Source organism: Nelumbo nucifera, chromosome 6 (genome assembly GCF_055504915.1).
Source record: "Nelumbo nucifera cultivar China Antique chromosome 6, China Antique-T2T, whole genome shotgun sequence".
Taxonomy (NCBI): Eukaryota; Viridiplantae; Streptophyta; class Magnoliopsida; order Proteales; family Nelumbonaceae; genus Nelumbo; species Nelumbo nucifera.
Window position 1 is genome coordinate 113,297 of NC_142654.1, and position 24,865 is coordinate 138,161.

At 43.2% G+C, this 24,865-nt stretch overlaps 1 protein-coding gene across 1 annotated transcript in view; it reads right to left on the bottom strand.

The window, feature by feature from the left end:
• Nucleotides 1-17,302: 17,302 nt before the first annotated feature.
• The window catches only part of LOC104589437 (uncharacterized), a 58,727-nt gene continuing 51,164 nt past the window's right edge, over nucleotides 17,303-24,865 (bottom strand). Inside the window, exon 3 of the mRNA XM_010247770.3 lies at nucleotides 17,303-17,662. Coding sequence (XP_010246072.1) covers nucleotides 17,520-17,662 — 143 coding nt within the window. The 3' untranslated portion in view covers nucleotides 17,303-17,519. The remainder of the gene's footprint in view (nucleotides 17,663-24,865) is intronic.

Sequence of the window (24,865 nt, forward strand, 5' to 3'; positions counted from 1 at the left end):
TTATCGCAGAATGCATGTTTAGCCTCGAAGCCCCCGAGTCGGTCGAGCCCGAGATCCCCAGTTCGGGCGAGCTCGGAGCTCCCAAGCCAATCGAGTCCGAACCCCGTGAAGTAGCAGCCAGTGTAGCATCCCTCCTGGTTAGACCAAGCGCGAACTGGGATGAGGAGCCCTAGATCCTTCACGTAGATGGCTCCTCGAACCAACAAGCCAGCGGGGCTGGAATAATGCTACGCCGCCAGAGCGGAACAAAGTTGGAATACGCACTACGCTTTGAGTTCGCGGCATCAAACAACGAGGCGGAGTACGAGGCACTGATAGCCGGGCTGAACCTAGCGCACAAGGTTGGAGCAAAGCACGTAGTTATCTGCAGTGATTCCCAGCTCGTGGTCAACCAAGTTACAAGCGAATACGAAGCGCGCGAGCTCACAATGATTGCATACTTGGCAAAGGTAAAGGAGGCTCTGCTCAACTTCCAGTCACACTTCATCAAGAAAATCCCGAGGTCGGAGAACACTGAGGCCGACGCCCTGTCCCGACTAGCTAGCACGAGCCACAACGCCATGAGGACCGTGTATGTAGAGGACTTACCTCGGCCCAGCATTCTCGGTGGGGCAGAAGAGGTCGCTCCCGTCACTGAAGCAGAGCCGAGCTGGATCGAACCACTCATGAGCTTCCTGTTAGACGAAACCCTCCCTGCGGACCACAACGCAGCCAAAAGGGTGCAGCGCCAGGCAGCCAAATACGTCATGATAGACGAACGGTTGTACCGACGATCCTACACGCTCCCCTACCTGCGATGCTTGCGCCCAGCCAAAGCCGAGCTGGTACTCCGCGACACTCAAGGAGGCTTGTGCGGTGGACACCTGGGCGACAGAGCCCTCGCCCAAAAAGCACTTCGACAAGGATACTACTGGCCAACGATGAAGACAGAGGCCATCGAGCTCGTCAGAAAATGCGACAAGTGTCAGAAGCATACCAATATCCACCACCAGCCCGTTGCCGACCTCAAATACCTCACCAGTCCATGGCCCTTCGCCCAATGGGGCATCGACCTTCTGGGACCATTCCCACCAGCGACAAGCGGGAGAAAATTCCTAGTGGTGGCAGTATATTACTTCACAAAGTGGATAGAAGCTGAACCTCTAGCAATGGTTACAGCCCGAAACATACAGAACTTCTTTTGGAAGAACATAGTATGTCGCTTCGGGCTACCTCGGGTACTGATCTCCGACAACGGCAAACAGTTCGAGGATATCAAGTTCCAAGAATGGTGCCAAAATATGGGAATTCGTCAGAACTTCACATCGGTCGCACACCCGCAGGCAAACGGTCAGACAGAATTAATGAACAGAGCCATCCTCCGTGGACTGAAAGCACGACTAGACCGAGCTAAAGGGTTGTGGGCAGACGAGCTACCAAGTGTTCTATGGGCTCACCGAACCACTGAAAAAACCGCCACAGGAGAGACCCCCTTTAACCTCACCTACGGCACCGAGGCGGTAATCCCGGCGGAAATTGAAGTACCTACGTTGCGACTAGAAGCATACGACGACCAAACAAACGAAGGTGAGTTACGCACCAACCTCGACCTACTGAACGAGGTGAGAGACCTCGCGCACATCCGAGCTGCGGCCTACCAGCAAAAGGTAGCTCGGTATTATAACGCACGAGTAAAGAAGAGGAACTTCCGCATCGGCGACCTGGTTCTCCGTCAGGTCATGGTGTCCGAACCCGGCGTAGGGAAACTTGGGCCAAATTGGGAAGGACCCTACAGAGTAAAGAAAGCACTCGGGGGGGGCATACGAGCTCGAAACCCTAGAGGGAAAACAAGTACCCCAAGCATGGAACATTGTCAACCTAAGGCGATACTACCTATAGAACGCCAAGCGAAATGGGTAAAATCACCACCAAAGCCTACGGGCTAGGATGCCGAGCTAACGAAGGAATCTCGACACAAGCAAAGAAAACAGACCGGACGTATAGTCAGTTCGGCAAATACATTCAGTTCGGCAAATATGCTCAGTTCGGGAGAGAACAACAAGCACTTAAACAAATCATTCTATTCCAAAAGTAGGGTAATACAAAAAAAAAATTTACAAGCCCTATTTCATCATCGTCTGAAGGCACTTCGACAAAACCCGACGGCCCCGCCTCACCCTCAGAGTCTGGCTCGGCGTCAGCAGCATTAGCCATCTCCTGAGTTATGCGCGAAGTGGATATGGCGCTAACATCGAGCTCGGGGTATGTATTCTGGATCATCCACCGGCTTAGCTTAAAACCCCTCCTATATGAATCCACCATCAGATCGTCAAAACCCGGCGAAGCGATGTACTCTTCGACTGCCTTCTTCTTGGCATCTTCGATACCTTGGGAGAAGATCGGCGTCCTCTCCCTAATGTCCTCCTGAAGATACTCGACCTGATGCTGCAGATCCAGCCTCAAGTCCGCCATGTGCTTCACCACCACTCCCATGGCCTCGGCATCACTCTGAGACCTCGCCTGCCTAATCCGGGAATAACGAGCAGTCTCTACGGCAGCACGTGCAGTCTCTTCAGCAGCACGAGCAATCTCTTCAGCAGCACGAGCAGTCGCTTCAGCAGCACGAGCAGCTTCCTCGGCCGCACGACGAGCCTCTTCGGCAGCTCACGCCTGCCTCGAGCTCCTCTCCACTTGAGCCGCCAAAGCGTGAATGGAAGAATTTACCTGCCAAAAGAGAGACCGAATGATCAAAAGAACCAACAAAACAAAAGCCAAAGAGCTAAAAAAGAAGAACACTTACCACCATAGCGTGGGTAATGGCACGACAGGCCACTTGATGTAGAGGGAGATCAGTCCATGCCGCAACCTCCTCGGGGAAGATGGCCTCTTTACTCTTTTGAAGAGCATAGGTCGGTGTCAACACGTTCCTGAAATCCCCCGGGGCCCTCGAGCCCGAAGGACCAGCTCGCGTATGAGCAGACCCGGAGTAAGCAGGAGCACCAGAGTATGTAGGAGCCCCTGTGTATGTAGTCTCGGCATAAGGGGCCCCCGCTGGCTCCTGCATCGGAGGGACCATCTCGGGCCCCCTGTGCAGATCTTCTGGCTGGTAGCCCGACACCTCGGGTTCCGCATCCTGAGGCACCTCGGCGCGAGTTCGCTTGGCAACCCGCTTTCTCCTCTTCATACCTTGAAACAAGTGTCCACCTCGGGCCCCTCGCGAATCCATCACACTTGCGAAAAGAGGTTCGCCATCAGTAAAAAGCAAGAAAGACAGCAAGATAAGAGTCTCGAAGTGAAGGACCTACCCGAGCTCAGGCCCGCCGCAATAAGCTTGGCCTCCGTCAAATACTGTTCACACTTCAGCCCAAGCCGCGCCCATTGCCGGAGGCCCTTCGCCGTCTCCTTGTCAAGCGTAACCCAAGAGTCGGGAGCGGCCATTCCCCACCCAGTCTGAAAAGGCCACCCCAGCACACTTCGCACCCCGAAATAGTCCCGCTTCCATGCTGGGACCTTGTTGGGGAGCTCGTGTAAAAGCTTAAAACCCGGGCGAGGAGACAGGTAGTAAGCCTGCCTGCGCCCGGGGAGAGGACCCGCTTGCTTCTTGAGCATCAAGATTGAAGAAAAAATCTCCAAGTCCAATGGAAAGCTCTCGTCACAGAAAAGGGAGATTGTCCCCACCAAGTTCCGAATAGAGTTCGGGTGAAGCTGGCCGACTGTCACGCCGAAGTGGTCCAAGACTTCGACGAAGAGGGGGTGGAAAAGCAATTGCAGCCCCGCGGCGAGCTGCTCCCAGAATATTATGATCTCACCAGGACCATGTTCCCAAGGAAAGCTACCCGATGGTATGAAATAAGCATACACCTCGGGCAAGTTATAGTAAGTAATGAGGGATTGGAGCCCCTCGGGCGTCATGGTCGAAGGGCCGAACTTGTCTAACATCCGACCCCGGCGAGAGGTGGACGCCAAACTACCCGAAGCACCACAGCCTATAGGCTCGAACTCTTCCTCGAGCTCTACCTCTGACTCGCTAAGGCAATCGGGGGATGCAACTTGGTTCGTAGAACCTGCATTAGACCCGCTGAAATGACTATCTGAGCCATCCGAGCTAGACATTGGGAGTAGACTAGGAAAGTACTCACCCGGACGAAAGTTGTAGACCACAGGAGCTCGGACGAACGGAAGACCTTGAGCGCGAACTGAAAAAACTTGGACGCGAACTAGATGCGAGCTGAAACTCAGACGCGAGCTCGAGAGATACAAAAGCGACAACAAAACGCCCCCCCCCCCCCCCGCTATTTATGCACACAGTGACCAAAAGGCAACGGCTCAGATCAAAGCCAATCCGACGGCCTACGACCGCCCTGACCGCACGTCGCCTGAAACCGAGACGTGATTGGCGCACGTCTTTCTGTAACTGACAGCGACGGTGCGCATCTTTTCGAAACTGACGGAACGTCAGCGCACGTCTCAGAAAAGACGGCAGCGGCACGTCTTTTTCAAATTTGAAAAAGCGCCCGCTTCCGTGCCTCCAAGTGGCATGCCCCCCCTTTTTTTTCAAAATTCGAAGCAAAGCGCACGCACCACCACATCTAGCAACATTCAGACAGGCCAATACTCTTCCCGCATAAATGGACGCTCGAAGAAACCCAAGAAACTTTGACAAACGCACCTCGCGCCAACAGAACCAAGGTTCAGAGTGCAAAACAAATCTACCTGACACCTTGCGAACTCCCCGCGCCAGGGCAAGACCTTAGCACGAGGAGTGGGGGGCAATTGATGAAGGAAGATTTGGCCCAACCTCGCAAATCACAGCACGTGGCAAAAAAGGCAAGCAGCTCGGAACTCTAGACCATATCGAGGGTACAAACGCCAAAGGGAAGGGACCAACAGGCCCGAGCTCCCTACTTAGAGCCCGAGCTCCCTACTTAGAGCTCGAACTCCCTAGCAAGAGGCCCGAGCTCCCTACTTAGTGCCCGAGCTCCCTACTTAGAGCTCAGACTCTCTAGCAAGAGGCCCGAGCTCCCTACTTAGTGCCCGAGCTCCCTACCTAGAGTTCGAACTCCCTAGCAAGAGGCCCGAACTCCCTACTTGGTGATCGGACTCCCTACAAGGAGCCCGAACTCTCCCTTTTGACCCCGTCACACAAAGCAGAGACCCGAGCGGGCCCGTCTTATGACAATTCGGGGCCTCCCCTTCTCCAAACTCGAGACTTTTCCTTACACATCACTCCAGGCACGTCGCTTCCGGAGCATTGAACTGGACGAACCACACCGTACCTGACACCGAGGGAGTCCGTATCCAGGGGCGGCGCACTGACTGACTTGGGATATGACGCTTGACGGCCGCATTTCCAATGGCCACCTGCCACCATCACCTATCACCACTGCCTCCAGTTACAGAGACGGCTCCGACAAAAGGAGCAGCGACGGTTCTGCCTCAGTAGAGGCGATGGTGCCCGGACTGGCAGAAGCACGAAAATACTCATTCCCGACCTGACAGGAGTTTAGGAGTGAGTGCGCGAGGTGGTTATAAAAGGCTCTCCACCCCCAAAGAGGAGATATGCAAACCTTGCGCGATCTAATTTATCTTGCCTTTGAAAGATCCTAACTTAAGCTTCGGAGCCTTTACACCGGGTTCTCCCCGGAGCTTCATCTCCTACGTTTCAGGTCCCCGCTACTCGATTCAAAGGCAAGGTCATTGACACCTTTCATTTTATATGTTCATCTTGACATTAAATGCAAAGGAAAAAAAATCAAAAAGAAAAAAAAACTCTGACGTTATTATGCAAAAATTTAAGCCACAAAGTACCGATAACCGATGTAATCATGTAAAATGGAGTGATTTTCTCTTAGTACAGGAAAAATGAAATGGTCAAAATCATCTTTTGCAGTAGTAGTGATTAGGGCATGCTCAGCTTTGATAAATGGGCATAATCCCATAGGCTTAAAGTATTTCTTTAGAAAGACAACATAATTCAGTAGCGGCACCTTTTGTGTTTTCACGAAGGCATGCTTTATTTTTTATTTTATATTTAATCCAAACCGAAATCCAGAATGGCCTTATTTTTTTTTTCCCTTTCCGGTTCAATATCTTAGTTTTGCCTCCGGTGGCTCCATTTTCTGTTGAACTTGTCCTTAAATGCAATGGAAAATCACAATGAAAGTGACTTCATTCCGGATGCAGATGCTTCCCCGGCGTTATCAAATCAACTGCTTGGTCAATCGAGGGTCATATTGATTGTACCATCAAATAGTCAGTAGATTATCATAAGCAACCACATAGAACACTAATCATCAACTAGGTTAAATGAGACTTCTGGAAAGTAGGAGATCAATACGTATGGTGAAGTAGGACGTCTTCCACATTAATTGGCAACAACTAATCAACTGCTTGGTCAATCGAGGGTCATATTGATTGTACCATCAAATAGTCAGTAGATTATCATACGCAACTACATAGAACACTAATCATCAACTAGGTTAAATGACAATTTTAAGACTTCTGGAAAGTAGGAGCTCAATACGTATTGTGAAGTAGGACGTCTTCCACATATTAATTGGGATCTATATATCTTGCAATATATAGTGTTTACATTGATGTGAGGCAGCTCGCAAGTTTTGGCACTATAGTCTATGTAGTAAAGATACGTCAAGTGTATTTTTTTTCCTCCTTATAATTAAAAGAAATGTGTAATAGAAGGCCATTACTTGGTGTAATGCTAAAGCCAAGTCAGAGGGAGGTCACTTTGTGCCCAAAAATAAATGCCAAAATTTAGGACAGTATCCAGCCTACCACTCCCAGGTAGGGGTGTCAATTTGACTGGATTTGGTCCAATCCGATCTAGTCCAATGTGAATCCATTATAAATGGACCAGGTTCAATCCAATCTAACGAATGTTTTGGATCAATTTGGACCAGTCCAATTCAATGTCTGGACTGTCCAATCTGTTCAAGTTCATTTTGATTTAGATTGGTTTTAACCCAAACCTGGTCCATTAACACATTCTTATTTTATATTAATGGACCAGATATTGGCTTAATCCAACCTAATCCAATACAAATTCGTTATGGACAGACTAAGCCCAATTGAATCTAATAAATATTTTGGACCAGATTGATCCAATCCAATGTCTTGTTGGTCCATCCAAATTGATTTTGGAATAGACAGGGTCCAATCCAAAACCTTATAAATATTTTGGACCAGATTGGTCCAATCCAATATGTCTCATTGGTCCGTCCAATCCATCCAAATTGATTTTGGATTGGACCCCGTCCAGTCTAGAGGGAATATGGTTTTGGATTGGACCTCATCCAATCCAATCCATCCAGATTGGACGGGGTCCAATCCAAAACCAGTCCATTGACACCCTTACTCCCAGGATCCCAAATCGGAATAGAGTCCCCTTCGGTCATTTTCTAATCAATGATGCTGATGTTAAGTTGGCAAACAAGGGATGACAAAATATAATCAAGCTTGCACTACTAAATAAAGGCTGAAACTCCCATTCTAAATTTGTCCAGCCTTCATTTTTTTTGTGTTTGCTAAAATGAACAATCTGAATAAGATTTTCTATATCCAGACAAGCTATGAAGGCCAGACACAAAGGGGCATTATTTTCTTGGATTTTGAGAAGGGGAAAAGTTGGTCAATGGGATTTTGATTCTCATTGACAAAAAAACCCATGTTCTTTTTTTAGATTTATGTGGGAACCAGGGAAAGTTTATTTCTGGGGTAAGTGATACCATCTCCTATGAGGATAAATAATTTTCCCATCTATAGGGAAAGTTGCCAATACTTGAATGTGATAAAAATGCCCCTTTTAATAATAGAGTACTATGGATAAAATGGTCATTGCCTTATTTACATGGGAAATAAAAGAACATGGGTAAATGCACTTACCAGGATAAGTCTTTCTTGGGAAACACTTACCCAAGTAAGTGCATTTACCAAGGTAAGTAACTTACCGAAAAGAAAACGAGGCCAAAGATACTGATGCATCAAAGATGACAAATGACTCATTGGTCAGGTCTCTAGCTGGTTGTAGCGAAAACTTGGGGTCAAATCCTGACCGGATCTCACTACTCCTATCCCAAGGAAATATTAGAATTTCCCCAAGTCTTTAATTTCGAAGGGAGCTGTAAAAAACTTCTTTAAGTTTTGCAATCTTAGATGTATCATTATCAACTTAAACAATGAGAATAGTAATTTAATCACCCTTCCTTTCCATAAATAAGGTGTGATCTAATTGAGACTTAGGAAGCACACATTCTGCAAAACTCCTATAAATTGATCAAAAAAGTCAAGGGCCTCAGATTGGGTTACAGCCCCGAATAGGCACTAAGCCCAGCCCAAGCCCAACATGGCCAAAGATCACTCTCACTCCTATCACATAACTAGAATTTTAGCTTCATATCTTTCAAAGCTACCATCAGCCCTGTACTTTATTGTAAAGAACTGTTTACAACCAAGTCTTCACTTGAGTTAATAACATTCCATGTCTTATTCTTCAGAAGTGCCTTAATCTCTATCTGCATGGCTGCTTTTGACTCAACTTAGCCAATACTTCAACTACACTCTTGGTATCAGATACATAGGAAATAGAAGCCAAGAGATGTCCCCAAAACACTGAGGCGTAGGTCAGAGGCGTAAGCCTCAGGTGCAAGAGGCATACACCTCATACGCTTTTTTCATGGAGCATACTAGAGGCATACGCCTCACGTACACGAGGGGAGTGCGTGACCAACTTTTTTTTGAAGATAAAAATTTCATTAAAGAAAAAGAAGTCATACAATCCGAGGGGTGTCAAGATAACACCCCACCACCACCTTAACAAAAAGCCAAAATACAAAACACATGAGACAACTAAGAGGCAAGAAACTGATCAAAATTACAAGCCTGTAACTCAAGAATATTCCAGACGTTCTCTCCCAATTCTGTTCTGCTATTCTGATGAAATTCTCAATGCACTAGAATCCAATCCGATACCAAATTCTCAACCATAGTTTTTTTTTTTTTTTTGATAAGCAATTCTCAACCATAGTTATTAGCCTATCAATATATGTTTATTCTCAAATAGTCTCTTGTTTCGTTTGTTCCAAGTAACCTAGTAGACTGCGAAAGATACAGATCCGCACAATCTTTGCTTTCTTGTAAACAATTAGTCTTGGCCAGGAACTGCTATAGTTCTAGACTGAAACACACTTACTACAAACAGAAAGGAACAAAAATTCCACATGAAATAGGCAATCCTGAAAGAATAGAACAAGTGGTAGACTGTCTTCTCATCTGAACAACACAGACAATAGAAGCTTGCCATGCAGAAACCCCTACTCTTTAGATGATCTGAAGTCAAGATGCTATCCAAAGCCACTAACCAAGTGAAAGCTTCCACTCTAGGGGGAATATGGTTCTCCCATACTCCTTCCACTTGGTCAGATACCAGCTGCTCCCTAATCAATGCCAAGTAGAAAGATTTCACAGTGAATTTTCCATTTTTTGCACTCTTTCCACCACATGCCGTCCCTTGAAGAGATAGAGTCATAGAGATACTAGTTTGTTGAAGATCTTCTAACAACAGTAAACATTCTTCAAATTCCAGATCCCTCGAGGGCCTTCTGGACAGTGACAAGTAGTACATTGGTAAACTTGAGAGAACGCTTCTAATGAGTGTTATTCTGCCCCCCTAATGACAAGTATTTTGCTTTCCTTTTTCCAACTTTTTTTCCACTCTTTGTAAAACTGGCCTTCACATCCCTGTTTTGGAAACCTTGGACCCCACCAAAAGGCCCAAATAGAGAAAAGGTAGCTACCCTATTTGACATTCAAAGACTGCAGCACACTATTCCAACTCCTCTCTTCCTACTTCACCCACACCAATTATTAGGCTCTTGGAAAAACTGATTTTCATATCCGTTAACATCTCAAAGTTTGCCAGTATTACCCTTAAACTCAGCACTTGATCCACTAAAGCATAAAAAAAGAGGGTGTCGTCCGCATACTGAAGATGAGATGTGTAAGGTCCCTCCAAACCCACTTTAAAACCTTCAATCCAACCCAGTTGAGCACCCTTCACCGTAAGTAGATTCAATACCTCCATAACCAGAACAAATAACAATGGAGATACTGGATGTACCTGCCACAGACCTCTAGACGCTTGGAAGAACTCTGAAGAGACTCCATTGAGAATTAATGAATGGAATTAATAATAGCCACACAACTCTTTTGGAAAACCAACAAGAAGAGAGACTTCAAGACTCAAGAACCACATTACCTCTCTCCCTATAAGAACTCAAAATAGAAGGGAGTTGATCCAAAAAGGAAACATCCATCAAAATATACCTCATCCGAGCAATAGGAACATAGTAGCAACATCCCTTCTAATTTTGCACATATCTCATATGTTCTATCATAGATCAGAACCAAAGAAGGAAAAAAAAAAAAGAAAAAAGATGTGAGGGAGAGAGAGGAAGAAAAGCGAGAAGAAGAGAGAAATTTCAACACAATCGAGATAGAACTTGAATGAGTGGGGTCTGACATCCTCCTTTGTTGTTGTTGTTTATAATGAGAATAGGAGTTACAAAATTACTACCTTACGCTTACATAAGAATGCGACACAAATACCTTACTAAATATTATTGTCTATGATCTCTACACTCCTCAAGTAAAGCTTGGATATCAAACATGCTCAACTTGCTAAGAATTTCAATCACCTTGGGTTTTCTTATTCCCTTTGTTAAGAACTCTGCTAACTGATAAATCATGGTTACATAGGGTAAGCAGTTTTTCTTCATTTTTCTCCTTAATTGTTTATCAATCCTCCAAGTAACAAGGTTTTCTCCTACCGAAGTACAGTAAGCTAATATAGAACCTTCTATCATCAACTAGACCAGCCCAGTCAGCATCAATATGAACTTTTTCTTACAAGTGGCCTCAATTTACAAATAATAATCCCTTTCTAGGTGTAGATTTCAAATGTCTCAAAATCCTCTCAAATACTTCAAGATGTTGAATTCTCGGTGCATGCATATACCGACTTACAACCCCTACAACATAAGAGATTTCTGGCCTGGTCAAGGGCAAGTAAATCAGTCTCCATACCGATGTCTAGAATGTCTCAACATCTTCAAGTAGTTCTCCATCAATCCCATTAATCGTGGTTTGGATCAATAGAAATAATGGATGGTACAGAGCCAAATTGTCTTGTCTCAATGAGTAAATACAAAATGTCTTTTCGTAGAGATAAAAATTCCTTTCCTTTCAATCCCAAGAAAGTACTTAAAAGTTCCCCAAATCTTTAATCTCAAACTCAGTAGCAAAGTACTATTTGAGTGTGTATTTTCTCCTAAGAATTAATTGTGAATGCAATATCACCCACAAATACAATCAATGCAGTGGTTGTTTGGCCATCTTTCTTTAAAACGAAGTATGATCCACTAGGCTTGGTTTATATCAACATCTCTTGACTGATGAATTAAATTGATCAAACCACACCCTAGAACACTGTTTAAAACCAAATATTGCTTTCTTTTTTCGTTTTTGATCAATAACTCTGAAAATTTTCATTAATTAAGATGCTTTAATATACAACAAGAAGTTACAAGGAAATCAGCATAAAAGCTGACCCAAGACAGAATTTCAAATGTGCCCAAAACATATCTGTTCTTTGAACCCCTTGCTTTGCTAAGCTATCAGCCAAGTTGTTGGCTGATCTCCTAACCCAACCCACCTGAATAGACATATTTCTTGACACCATTTGAACCTTCTTAAATCATTCTTCAGCTGCCAGGTCACTCCTTCCCCTTTTTGCAACCATTTTATCACAGTTTTTGAGTCTCCCTCGATGATCAGTCTATTAATCCCCAACTCTTTGGCCTTCTCAACCCCATATACTGCATCTAGAAACTCTGCCCAAGATACATCCTCCTCCTCCACAGGACCGGAGAACAAAGCAATAATGGAACCATTTTCATTTCTAATGGCCCCCCAATACCTGAAGGGCCTGGGCTACCCACACAACTCCCATCGAAATTCAGCTTCATCCAACCCTCTGTTGGAGAGGATCAGGTCTCACAAACCTGTCGCCACATAGTTGATAAAGCAGCAATAAGTCCCTAAGCCCTGAAGAAGTCTTCAACTTTAAAATCCAAGAACTGCTTTAAACTTTTAACCCAATGTGCCACCCTCAATGCTATTGTTTCCACTAGAGCCCCCTTGCATTTTTCCTTTCAAATATTCTATCATTTCTTTCCTCCCAAATGGTCCAAAGTATTGCTGCTCTAGTGCACCTCTAGAGAATCCTTCCCCTCCTTATCTTACCACTGCAACCATTAGGGTTGAATAAACCTTCCAACCGGTGAAGAGAACACCACCTGCACCCAAAAAGGGAACTAAACCAATTCCAAATAAAGCTGACAAAAGGGCATGATAAAAACTGGTGAATAGCAGTCTCACCATTCAACTTACACAGGACACACCAGTTAGGGGACAAGCACCAGTTTGGCCTTTTTTCTTTGAAGAACATCAAAGGAATTAATACAACCATGAAAGACTTCCCAACAAAAAGCACTGATTTTAGGGGGAATAGGATGGCACCAAATTTCCTTGACTGGAAACTGAAGAGAAGACTGTGTGGAAACCATCGAATGAAGAAAGGATTTACAAGAAAAAGATCCATCAGAATTAGGTGTTAGACAATTTTGTATGCCCTTAGCTTCAATCCGATTTGATGTACTTTTGACATTTAGTGTAAATAAATAAAGTGCATGTTTGATTCATGTTGTTTGGTATAATTCTATGTAAGACCCTAAAACTGGACACTTATAGAGACTCGTGTTAGTTTTAAATGTTCACAGCCATTGGATAAGTCTAGGGAGATTTATCTTGCCAAGGCTGATACTAGTGTGCCACCAAGTGTTGGGATGGCCTGTCTCGGCCACCAGGGTAAGACCCAAGGCACAGGCAGTATGGGATTACTCGGATCCTTGAACCGGACCAGATTTCCAGTATTGCCCTGGACCTTGGAGACAGATGGGCAAAACTGGAAAGTTACACCTGACCCCTAGACTCGATTATGACACTTCACTAGGTGTCGGATCAGGCTGTCTTTGATATGCCAATCAGTGAGATCCTTAGCGGGGATCAAAACCTGGGTATGTTGGGACAGTCTGAGAATTCATCTGAGTGGGTGATCATAGTGACAGGATCAACCCCTTTGTCGGACAAAGGTAATGATCGGGAATGCACTCTCTCTGATGGAAACCAAACTGCCGGCAGTTGATTTCAATCGTTGGAATTTTGTTTTTGCAAAATTAATATATATATGTATATGTACGGTTTCAAAAATGTTTGCAAATGGTTTTAATTCCCGGGATCCATGTGAGTGGAGAGTGCGACACTGTTCCTTGCAGCCGAAGGAGAGGTCCTCTCTTGTCGGGCAGTGCTTGATCATTAAGGGCTGAGAGGTTAAGTGTAAGACCATTTAGGATAGTACCTGATGGGCTAATCTTGCACCTGCCCACAGTCCCTGGGTTTTTATAAGATGGCTTGGCCCAGGGACCACTTAATGTAAGTGTTGGGCCCATAGGGTCCATGTGATGGGCTCAGGGGTTTACTAAGCTTTTCAATGTATTCGGCTGGGCCTTGTAATAAAGGCTGGGCCGAACCCACGTGGCTGGTGTGTAGATCAATGCTTGGGTCCCACGCCATACAAAGAAGCCCAACTGGACAGCAGATTGGAAACTAGTTAAGCACTGAACACTTAAATGGGCCAAAAGACCATTTCAAGCTGGGCTGATCTAATCACCCATCTATGGGGCGGATCTGAGATTAATGTTAGCAAAAGGATAGGGCCTTTTAACCTTATCCACTATGGGAGACCAAATTCAAATCAGATTTGAATCTGGTAAACTCCTGATAAGATTAGGAGTAAGCTAACTTAATCTGCAGATAGGATTAAGATCATCCCCTATCCAAATACTGATTTGGATTGGGATAACTCCTAATTAGGAGGTTTCTTAATCAAGAAGAAAAGAGAAAAACAAAAGAGAAAAATATCAGATTTCAAATCAAGGGTGAATAGAAAGAAAGCATCCTACGAATTGAGATTAGATCTCATTCACACTCCAGAGAGAAGAGAAGCAATTCAGCCATCTTCGTCCCAGGAGTTCTCCTCCAGCCGCCGCCATTCCTTCTTGCAAGATTTGATCTTTGCAGAAGAAAGAAATCAAGAAATCAATTCTTGACATCAGTCTTGCAGAAAAAACTGAAAAAGATTTGGTGCTTAGAGTTTCCAGAGGGTTCTTGAGAAGGATCCAGTGTGTAGGACGCACTCTGTTGGTTCCGTTCCACCTACAGTTGTGTCATCTTCAGTAGGAGCGAATCTTGGTGTCCTCTTTGGACATGAACACCAACTTTGGGAGATACTGCTTCTCCGGATCAGGTATAATCCTCCCTTTTCTTTTTGGTTCAGATCTGGTACGATTATGGTTCAAGTAGGATCCTTGAATATTGTATTCTAAATTAAGGGAATATGATTCCCAGTTGGAAGAAGGTAGGAAAATTTTTGAAATTCGCCCACCCATTCCGCAACCTTTATGGCGTCCATTAGATGGATCGTACCATTCTTTCATTAGGATCCCAAATTCTAGAATCTGACCCACCTTCCCCCAAGAAAACTGAATTCAGCAATCCTAACAACTCAAAGACTGCAAGCAATTCAGACTCTCTAAGATTCCTATTAAAACCAAGATTCCAATTCAATACTGCAAAGTGAGAATGATGGTTTAGGAAATCAGAGATAGGCTTACCCTTGAACCTAGACAGATCACAAAGAGAAGGAAATTTCTCCCCTAAAGGAGTATCCCCAATCCACAAATCGTCCCAGAATCTGATTTTACTACCAAAATACAAATCATACCTAATAAAATTAAGGAACATAGCGAGGACATCATGGATGGCCTTCCAGGGATCAGCCAAGTTAGCCCTACATAAACAGCCAGCATCCCATCCATTGCATGACATGCCATGAATGCTTGCAACCACTTTGTGCCATAATTTTTCATTTTCATTTGGAAACCTCCAGAGCCATTTGCCCAGCAAAGCCTGATTCTTTATTCTAACATTACCAATTCCCAAACCCCCTTCCTCTTTCAGTTTACTCACCTTCTCCCATCTAACCAAATGATCCTTCTTTTTTTCCACTAGCTCCCATAGAAAATCCCTCCTGATTTTTTGAACTTTGCTCACTATCCTTTGTGGCATCCTAAACACTGACATATAGTACATTGGGAGATTTGCAAGAGTGGATTTAATTAGGGTTATTCTCCCCCTCAACGAAGCATAATTTCTTTTCCACACCGCCAATTGTTTCTCTATCCTTTCCACCACCGGAGACCAAAAACTAGCAGATCTAAAATTCCTTCCACCTCTTTGCTATCTATTGCTTCTATCTGAGAAATCAACTCCACCTTATTATCCTCCAATCTCCCAAACTTCACACTATCCCATTCCTTTATCTCCTTTTTCAACAATTGAAGCTTCTCAAGGAACTTCTGCCTTCCCGCATTTTAGGTGTTACCAAACTATTCCACCAAACCTTAACTTTCTCTTTAAAATCCGAGTAAGTGAACCAAATATTTTCAAATCTAAAAGGGATTGGGCCATCATCACTAGTTCTCTCAAACAAACAAATGGGCCAACGGTCTGAGGTGACCCTAGGTAGATTTCTTCCGACTAAACCTGGCCAATGCTCTTCCCAGTCAAGTGAGACTAAAAACCTATCAAGCTTGGATAGGATAGTGGAAATTTGAAGGTTTGACCAAGTAAAACAGGATTGCCCAAAAGTAATATCTCTCAACTCAAAAGCTTCAATAAAGGAGTTGAACTTTCTCATACTCAATGTGGTTCTTTGCCTGCCTCCTGTTGTCTCACTCACATACCTAACTACATTAAAATCTCCCCCTAGACACCAAGCACACCTTCCTTGATACATATGACAATATAAACCTTTGAGGTGGTTGTACATGAGCTTCTCCTACTCTCAATGTAAAACAAGGGAGTGGACCTTTGAAGGTGGTTGCAAATGACTGTTGTGGAATAGAGATGGATGAGTGGAAAAAATAGAAAGAATAGTTCAGAAATGAAGTCATTCAAAAGAACCTAGGAGTAGCTCCAATAGGTGATAAAATGAGAGAAAGTAGACTAAGATGGTTTAGTTTGGTCACGTGCATAGAAGACTATTAACAGAACCAGTAAGAAGAGGTGCTTTGTTGCAAGTTGAAGGGGCTAGAAGGGCCAGGGGTAGACCAAAAAGGGCATGGATAGAAGTAGTAAGAAATGATTTAAGCACCAATAATTTAACAATAGATGTGGCATTAAGCAGAATGGAATGGCGAAACAGGACTCATGTAACCGACCCCATATAGTTGGGACAAGGCTTGGATGATTAATGATGATGATCAGTAACATGTTTCATTAATTAGAAGAACAAGTGATAATGTGGGCAGCTACTAGTCTCAGCAAACCACCTATGAAACACATCAATGACAGCTACAAGTGGATATGTAAGTATAGTTATAAGCCAATCCCACCACTGACTAATCCCCACAATGTACAACACAAAACATTTGCTCCCTTTCTATTTGGTATTAGAAAATAAATAAATGTTTTTACTGCACAACACTCGTATGCTAACATAATAATGATTAATGACATAATGTTTACGGCACTCATAAAAAAAAAAAAAAAAACAGATAATGTTTACGGAAGTCACTCCATGTAATACCTAGAAGTCTAGAACATAGTAACGATCTTCCCAGACCATACGTTGATTTATTTATGATAATAGGTAATATCAATGATGGCATCATGACAACAACTACACCAAACAACAATAATAACAAAGCAACAAGCTTGGTTATTAGGAGTTAAAAGGGCTAAGCAGCTGAATATCAGCAAGTTGCTGGTGGAAGGTGACTCCCAACTGACTGTTAAATGGTTGCAGATGCAAGAGTCCAGCATGTGGAAATTCTCAAATGAAAAAAAGAAAATCAAGCAACTAACTCAGAACATGACTATAAGGTTTGAATGGGCTAAGAGGAGTACCAACTCCATTGCTGACTCCTTGGCTAAACAGGGGGTGGGAAGATCTAATTTGTTTTGGGCTATTCTGTAATATGTTTTTTCGGGTTTGAAAGGGAGGGTTAAGACATTTTACCCCTCCATTCTGGTTGTATCTTACATATCTCTTTTAATAAAAGTGCTGTTATAGATCAAAATAAATAAATAAGTAACAAAAAAACAAGCTAATTCACCAGGCACATAATCATACTCCCGAATAAATTCCATTTTGCATGCACAGTTCTGCAGAATCAATCTATAACAAAAAGGTCAACCTAAAGTTCTGAGTAATGTACTTAAACTGTAGCACAGATTGCTTCAATGCTTATTAGGCAAACTAAAGAAAGTGGGAATTTTAAATCTGCAAGTGTTAGTGTTAACAACTTCTCAACACCAAAAATTGAGCCTTTCTCTGATTCAGGGGTTTATCCATGCATAGTGCGCATAATTCCATGAAGGTAGCCTCCTGTCATTATAAGGGAAACAAAAGACACAACTCCTGCTGGAAATATCTTCCCAGATTTCTTGAAACGAGAGCCCATCACCCCTGAAAGCACTGCAGACACACCTGGAAAGATGGAAAACCCAGTTAGAATATGCTATGGGGTTTTGTAAAGAAAGATCCCAAGGACCCTGTCACAAGGCATGTCATGAAGGGTGAAGGATTGCGAGCAAAGAACTGTAGATGAGTCCCACATAAATCTCTGGAGCATAAGATTTACATGCTAATACAATTTTAGCATGCCAGAACAATCAGAATTGAAGACTACAATTAATCACAATGTTTCTAGAACAAGAAACTGCAAATGCATTATTAGGAACCAATAAATGGTGGGTCCAATCCCCTTGAATCAAGATGCTTACCTAATGTTTATGCTACAAGTAGAGTTCTTCTGACAACACATTTAATTGCTTCTCATCCTAGGGACTTTAGGCCTATAAGTCCTGTAGGAAGCCTGTATAAGAAGACAACAGCAAAATTTGTTTCTTTAAGGATTAAGGAAACCCTTCCAAATTTGTTATCACAGAAACAAGAGGCCTTTGTTAATGGGAGATGGATTATAGATCAAGGCATAATTACCAATGAATGTGTCCAAGAATTTGGGAAGAAAGGATAGGTGTGTAAAAGGCAAAAGCCTATGGTATTATGTACTATTCATTTTTGGAGGAAGTCATGGGAAGGTGTGGGTTTGGAGCTAGATGGCTATTACGGATGGGGATGACTCATACATTATTCAGTCCTCATCAATTGTGTAGTGAAGGATTCCTTCCCAGCCGAGAGATGGATTAGGCAAGGAAACCACCTCTCCCCTTGTTTCTGTGATATCAATTTTGGAAGGATAATCAATGACTAATTAGAGGCCTTAAGTACTTAGTTGTATGATAGCTAGGGCAGGTAATCAAGAACCAGTTAGAGGATGGAGGATTTGGATGAAGGAAATAGTAACCCAACTTGGGTTTGTAGAAGTTATAATTCTTTTCTGTGATGATGATAGAGAACAAGCAGCAAAAAAAACAAACTCCAAAGTGTTTTGAAATGATTTCAAACCAAAGAATAATTTGGGATTAAAGTTGCATTGTGGGGGTTAACATCAAAGACAGCAAAAAGTTGTTGAAATACCTTAAATTTCTTTTGGGAGGGAACCGGAAAAAGTTGTTGGAGGATTGGTAACAATTTGATAAGAAGTTGGAGGATTGGTAGGGAGGAGGTGGTGGGGGACTGGCCTTTACAATATTTGGGGCTACCACTGGGAGGGAACCCAATGGTTGAGAGTTTTTGGTACCCTGTGATTGAAAGATTCTCCAAGAGGTTAGCAAATTGAAGAGGAATTACATCTCTTTAGGGGGTAGGATAACCTTAATCAAGTCAACCTTGGCCAACCTGCCAGTTTATTTCCTGTCTACCTTTAGAGTACCAATGAAAGTAGCTAAACAGTTAGAGAAGATAATGAGGGATTTCTTGTGGGAACCAGAGGATACCGAGAAGGATCACTTAGTGAAGTGAGAGGGGGTTTCTAGGAGTAGGGATGATATAGGCCTTGGGCTAGGAAATATAAGATTAAGAAACACGGCTCTACTGGGGAAATGGATTTGGAGACTACCGATGGAATAGGACAGACTTTGGTTCAGAGTGATTGTTAGTATTCATGGATTGGCAGATAACGGCTGGGATGCAGGACTCGACCCTGGGGCTTCTTAGTGTTTTCCTTGGAAAGCTATTCAAGGTATTTTGCCTCTTATGCTCCCTTATTTCAAATATGATGTCTATGCTGGAAATAAAGTCTTTCTTTGGGAAGATGTTTGGGTTGGTGAAAACTCCCTTAGAGATAGATTTTCTTCTATTTACTCCTTGTCTGAAAACAAAAGAAAAGTGATATCCTTAGTGTTTGTTGATAACTCCTGGGGTTTGGGCTTTGAGAAGAGGTCTAAGGGATTCTGAAATGGGGATGGTTGATGATTTGATCACTCAATTAGGGGAAGTCTTTCTTAATCAGTCTTGTAGAGACAACAGAATTTGAAAACCTTCCCCTTCTCATTTTTTCAATTGCTCTTCTTTCTATAACATTTTGCTTCAGACCTCTAACCTTGTAGGGAACTTTCCTTCAAAGGAGGTGTGGGGTAGGCCTGCACCCCCCAAAATTCAGGCCTTTTGCTGGGAAGTGGCACTCCAAAAAATCAACACCTTGGATTTATTGCAGAAAAAGAGGCCAAATATGTGCCTCTCCCCCCATGTTTGTTGTTTCTGTTTGGGTTCTAGTGAGACAATTTCACATTTACTAATCTCATGTCCCTTTGTGTTCTTTATTTGGTCTTGGTTCTCTTCTCTCTTTGGCTGCAGTTGGACTCACTCCTCGAGCTTGGTGAACCTATTTGATCCAGCTTTTTGCAGGCTATATTGTGGTCAGTGTGGGAGGAAAGAAACAATAGGATCTTCAAAGGTAGTTGTAGATCCAAGGAAGAGGTTGTGGAAGGAGTAACTACTAGGGTTATCCATTGGTTGAAATCCTATGATCTTTTTAAGGATTTCTCAGCTGAAGACATTTATAGAAGTTGGGGTATTGTGGCATCTACTACTACTTCCAAAGCTATGATACAGGAAGTTTGGTCCCCATCGGTACAACGAAGGGTGAAACTGAACTTTGATGGAAGCTCTATAGGTAATCCGGGCCCATCTGGTATAGGAGGTGTTTTCAGAGATAATGGAGGAAAAATAATGGCTCTGTATTCAGGTCCAGTAGGAGTTGGAGATTCCTTAAGAGCAGAAATCTTGGCACTACATCAAGTGTAAAACTGGTCAAACAATTGGGGCTATAGCAGATTGAGATAGAGGGAGACTCCAAATTGGTAATTGGGTGGATGCAATCAGGGCAGCTGGGAATTTGGCAAATATAGACAGCTGATAAGGGAAATTCATAGCATAACAAGGGAGGTGGGTGTTTGTTTCAAGTGGGTAAGGAGATCAACAAATGGTTTTGCTGACGCCCTAGCAAAACATGGGACTGCAAGGGAGAGACTTTATTGGGCAGTGTTGTAATGTTTGATGTTTATTGGATCAACCTTTTCTAATAAGGGTTGACTTCTGTAATTCAGTTTAATTTTGTCTCTAATGAAAGTTATCGTTTCTGATCAAAAAAAAAAAAAAACACTAAAATGTTAGCCACTTAGAAGAGAAATTACATCTTTGTAAGGGGTAGGATCACGGTCATTTAAGTGTACATTGTCCGATTTACCCATCTACTACCTATAAATTTGTAAGGATCCTGCCTTCAGGGAAAAGAGGACAGAAAAGTTGATGGGGACTTTCTATAGAAGCCAAGGAAGTCAAAGATAAATCATCTTATTAACTGGAAAATAGTGAGCAGTTGTGTAACGAAAAATATAGAAAAAGAAAAGAAAAGGAAGAAGAAAGAAATGTTTCAGCAGAGGTTTGTGGAAGAAGAAGAGAAGGGAAGAGAGAAGAGAAGACTTCGATCCTTTCTCTCCAGCCCCCCCCCCCCCCGATGTCTTTTATTCTCTTAATTCTAAACTGAGTACAATTCCCTGGATGCCCTTAATGGGATGGCCAACACTAAAAAAATAATAAAACAAAACAAAGGCCCATAACTAAGGCATAACCGAAAGAACATAAACTTAAAAGAAATAAAGACACTAATGCCCATTCTCAATACACTCCCCCTCAAGCTGAGAATAGATGTCAATCATGCCCAGCTTATAGGGCTGTCAATGGGTCGAGTCTGACCCAACAAACCCGATGGAACCGAACTGATTGTATCAGTTCTGGTTCCAGAACATAGACCGGTGGGTTGGTTCCGGTTCCCATTTTCTGGTCCCGATTATTATTGGGTTGGTACCAGTTCTGCTGTCCTGAACCGATGCATATTACATATATATGTGTGTGTGTATTAAATATATAACATATTAATAAATTTATATGTAATATTTAATTTCTTAATGTCTTAAAGGGTCATTTCACTAAGGTTTTGAAATAAACCCTAAAACAAAACAATCAAAACGCCAAAACTTTTCATTTCCCTCCCCTGAGTGTGCATACGCAGAGGAAAGAAATGTCTCTAAAGAAGTAGATGTTGTAACAATAGACTCTAGATGACTGATTATTCGGCCATACTTTTCATACTCAGCCCTGGCAAGTGCAAGTTTCTTTCCCACTGATTTCCCACAACTCTGCCCCTGTACATTCTATGAGAGGTGGCTACATTTGCATTTCCACCTTTTCCATTTCAATCCTCTTTCCATTGTTTCCATTCTTGAGTCTGGTAGGAATGAGCTCTGAGTGCAGCTTCCAACAAGTGTCTTTAGTATGTTTAGGCTTCTTGCAACACTCACAAATAATATGTTTCTTCCTAGTGTTGACCTTCAGCTTCATCTCGGCATTAGCATAGTGATCAACCTACAGCTCTATAGACTGAATCTGTCTTCTACTCTCCTTACTACTCACCATAGTATAAGCTTGAAAAGAAAGTCACCTCATCCTTTGCCAAAACATTTTGCCTCACATTATCACACTCCATGTTGAGTCCGATGAGGAACTCAGACCCGATTTCTCTCCACCAACTTCTTGTGTATTCTGGCATACTTTGTACAACCCCAAACAATAGTCTCCATCAAATCAGTCTCCTGCCAAAGAGATTTCAACATGGAGAAGCAAACAACCAAGGGCTTCTCCCTTTGTCTTAGATTATTCACATCATTCTTCAATTTGTAGGCCCAGGCAACATTCAGCTTTTGGAAATAGATCTCCGTGACACTATCCCACTCTTTTGCATTTCCATCCATAGGTAGTGTTGACTAATATGTGGCTGCATAGAATGCACTAACCAACCCACTACTGTGTAGTTTTCCTGCATCCACCTTTCATAGGTAGGGTCATCCTTTACCGGTTCCATTTTCCTCTACTACATACGTATTTTAATTGATTGAGACCAAGCTAAATAATTGGTTCCATCCTATTTCACAATGGTCAATACCCCCAACAGAGTCTCCACTCAATTTGCTCCATTGAGTGAATAGATGCAAACGAAAATCAAATTATAGTTTTACTAAGCTAGATTTGCTAGTCCAAGCAAAGAACAACTCTTAAACCACCCAAAACTAGGGCTTCACAGGACCCAACAAAGATGGGAGAAGGAGATGAACTTCAAACGCTCCTACCAAATGTTCCAAACCCCTGTCCAACCCAAACTGCCCTTAATAGAAAATTAGAAATCAAAGAGCTCCCCTTTGATTCCTGTTAGAGTTCACAGAACAGGGGTATTTTGGTCATTTGGGTGCATCTGTATGAGAGTGAAGGGTCTGCATCACTTATGAGGGGCAATATTGACTTTCTTGTAACCAAGCTGATGTGAGATAAATGCAAGTGGGTTGACTAGAGAGGACTGATTTTCCACATCTGGCCGAACCCTTCTTCTCCTCCTCTTCTTCTACCTTCTCCTCTTCTTTTCCACTTTAACCTAGAATCCAATAGGGATTTTACATGGTATCAGAGCAATAAAACCTAGTTCTCTTTTCCTCTTTTTTTCTCCTCACTATTTTTCTTCTTCCTGGGTTTGCCGCCAACCAGTCCAGCCTTCTTCGATTTTCTTCTAGCCTGAGTTGCAGTTCGTCAAGAGGCCAAAAAGGAGTGGTTGTTTTGTGGTTTTGGAGGTGAGAATGCCTCCAGTTACTGTGGGGGTGGTCGTTGAGGTGGTGTACCAGAAGCCCTCTATTCTGTGATGCGAAGAGGGCTGTTTGTGGACAGGTATGAACAGTTCTGTTTTTCGCCCAAGTAGTGGACTGTAGACGCTGTGTTTTGGTTCAAAATTTTTTTTTGTGGAGGCATGAAGTGATTAGTATGCAGTGGTGTGGTGTTCTCCTCTGTTTATACCTCGTATGTGTGCTGAAAGTAGGGTTTTTTGGCTGCTGAAGTTCACAACAGCAGTGGTGTGGTGGTGGTGTACTGTGTTGAATGGTGTGTGGATGTTTCTGAATAGTTGAAAGTAAACCCTTGTGTCGTGTAGTGGTATTCATACTGATTTCTGTGGTGGTGTTCATACTCTCTTGTGAGGAGAGCAGATTTAGATGAAAATGTCGTCAACCAGAGATGGTAGTGACAACAAAGTAATGATTTCTCCAGATTGTCTGAATGTTCAAATGACATCCATTAAGCTGAATGGTGAGAACTATGTGCCTTGGGCCAAGTCGGTGGAGGTGTTCTTGAAGGCCAAGAAGAAAGTGAAGCATGTGAAAGAGGAAAAACCTTCCTCTGACTCTCTAGGGTTTAGTGACTGGGAAAAGGAGGATGCTCAAATTATAACATGGTTGTGGAATAGCATGAAACCAAAAATCAGTATGAACTTTATGTTCCTAGATACAAATAAAGAGATCTGGGATCATGCTAAGAAACTGTATTCCGGGCAAGACAATACAACTAGGGCGTATCAGTTGTACCAAGAGTACTTCAATCTGAAGCAAGGCAGCCAGAGCTTGGAAGAATACCATGCAAGTTTGAGGAACATCAGAAATGAGCTTAATGTGTATTAGCCCTTGACACCGGATGTTCAGGTTCAGCAACAACAATGAGAGCACCTTGATGTGACTAGATTTCTGGTAGGTTTGAAGGCTGAATATAAACCTGTCCGTGCACAAATACTGGGGGGGTCTGCCCTTCCCTCACTTGAAAAAGTGTTTGCCCGTCTTAGGAGGACATCTATTGAGTCTACAGAGCATTCTTCTCTCTCTGACAGATCTGGTTTGGTGGTAGCTAGAGGTGGAGGCTGTGGAAATAGAGGTAGTGGTAGTGGTAGTGGTGGCCGTGGACTTCCAGGAAACTGAGGTGGTCCCATGTTTAACTGTGCTGGTGGCCGGAGTGGAGGTCGAGACTCAGGGGGAGGTCATGGTAAAGGAAGAAGTAATGCTCCTAGGAAGTGTACTTACTATGGATTAGAGGGGCACACTGTTAATTTCTGCTACGATTTACATGGTCCACCCAACACTTGGGCTAACCATGCTATGACTAGGGCAGTGGTACAGTTAGTGAAAATCCGCAAACGGATCAGATTCCCTCAACATCTACTGGTGCTTCTGGGAAGGAGATGGTAAGTGTACCTCGTGCAGTATATGAGTAGGTCCTTTAGACATCTTCTCAACAAAACACAACTACCCTTGCCCATTTAGGTATGGCTCGCTTGGCTTCCAAGCCTTCACACTGGATCATTGACTCTGGAGCTTCGGACCATATGTCTGGGACTCCAAATGTATTATCTTCTCTTTCTCA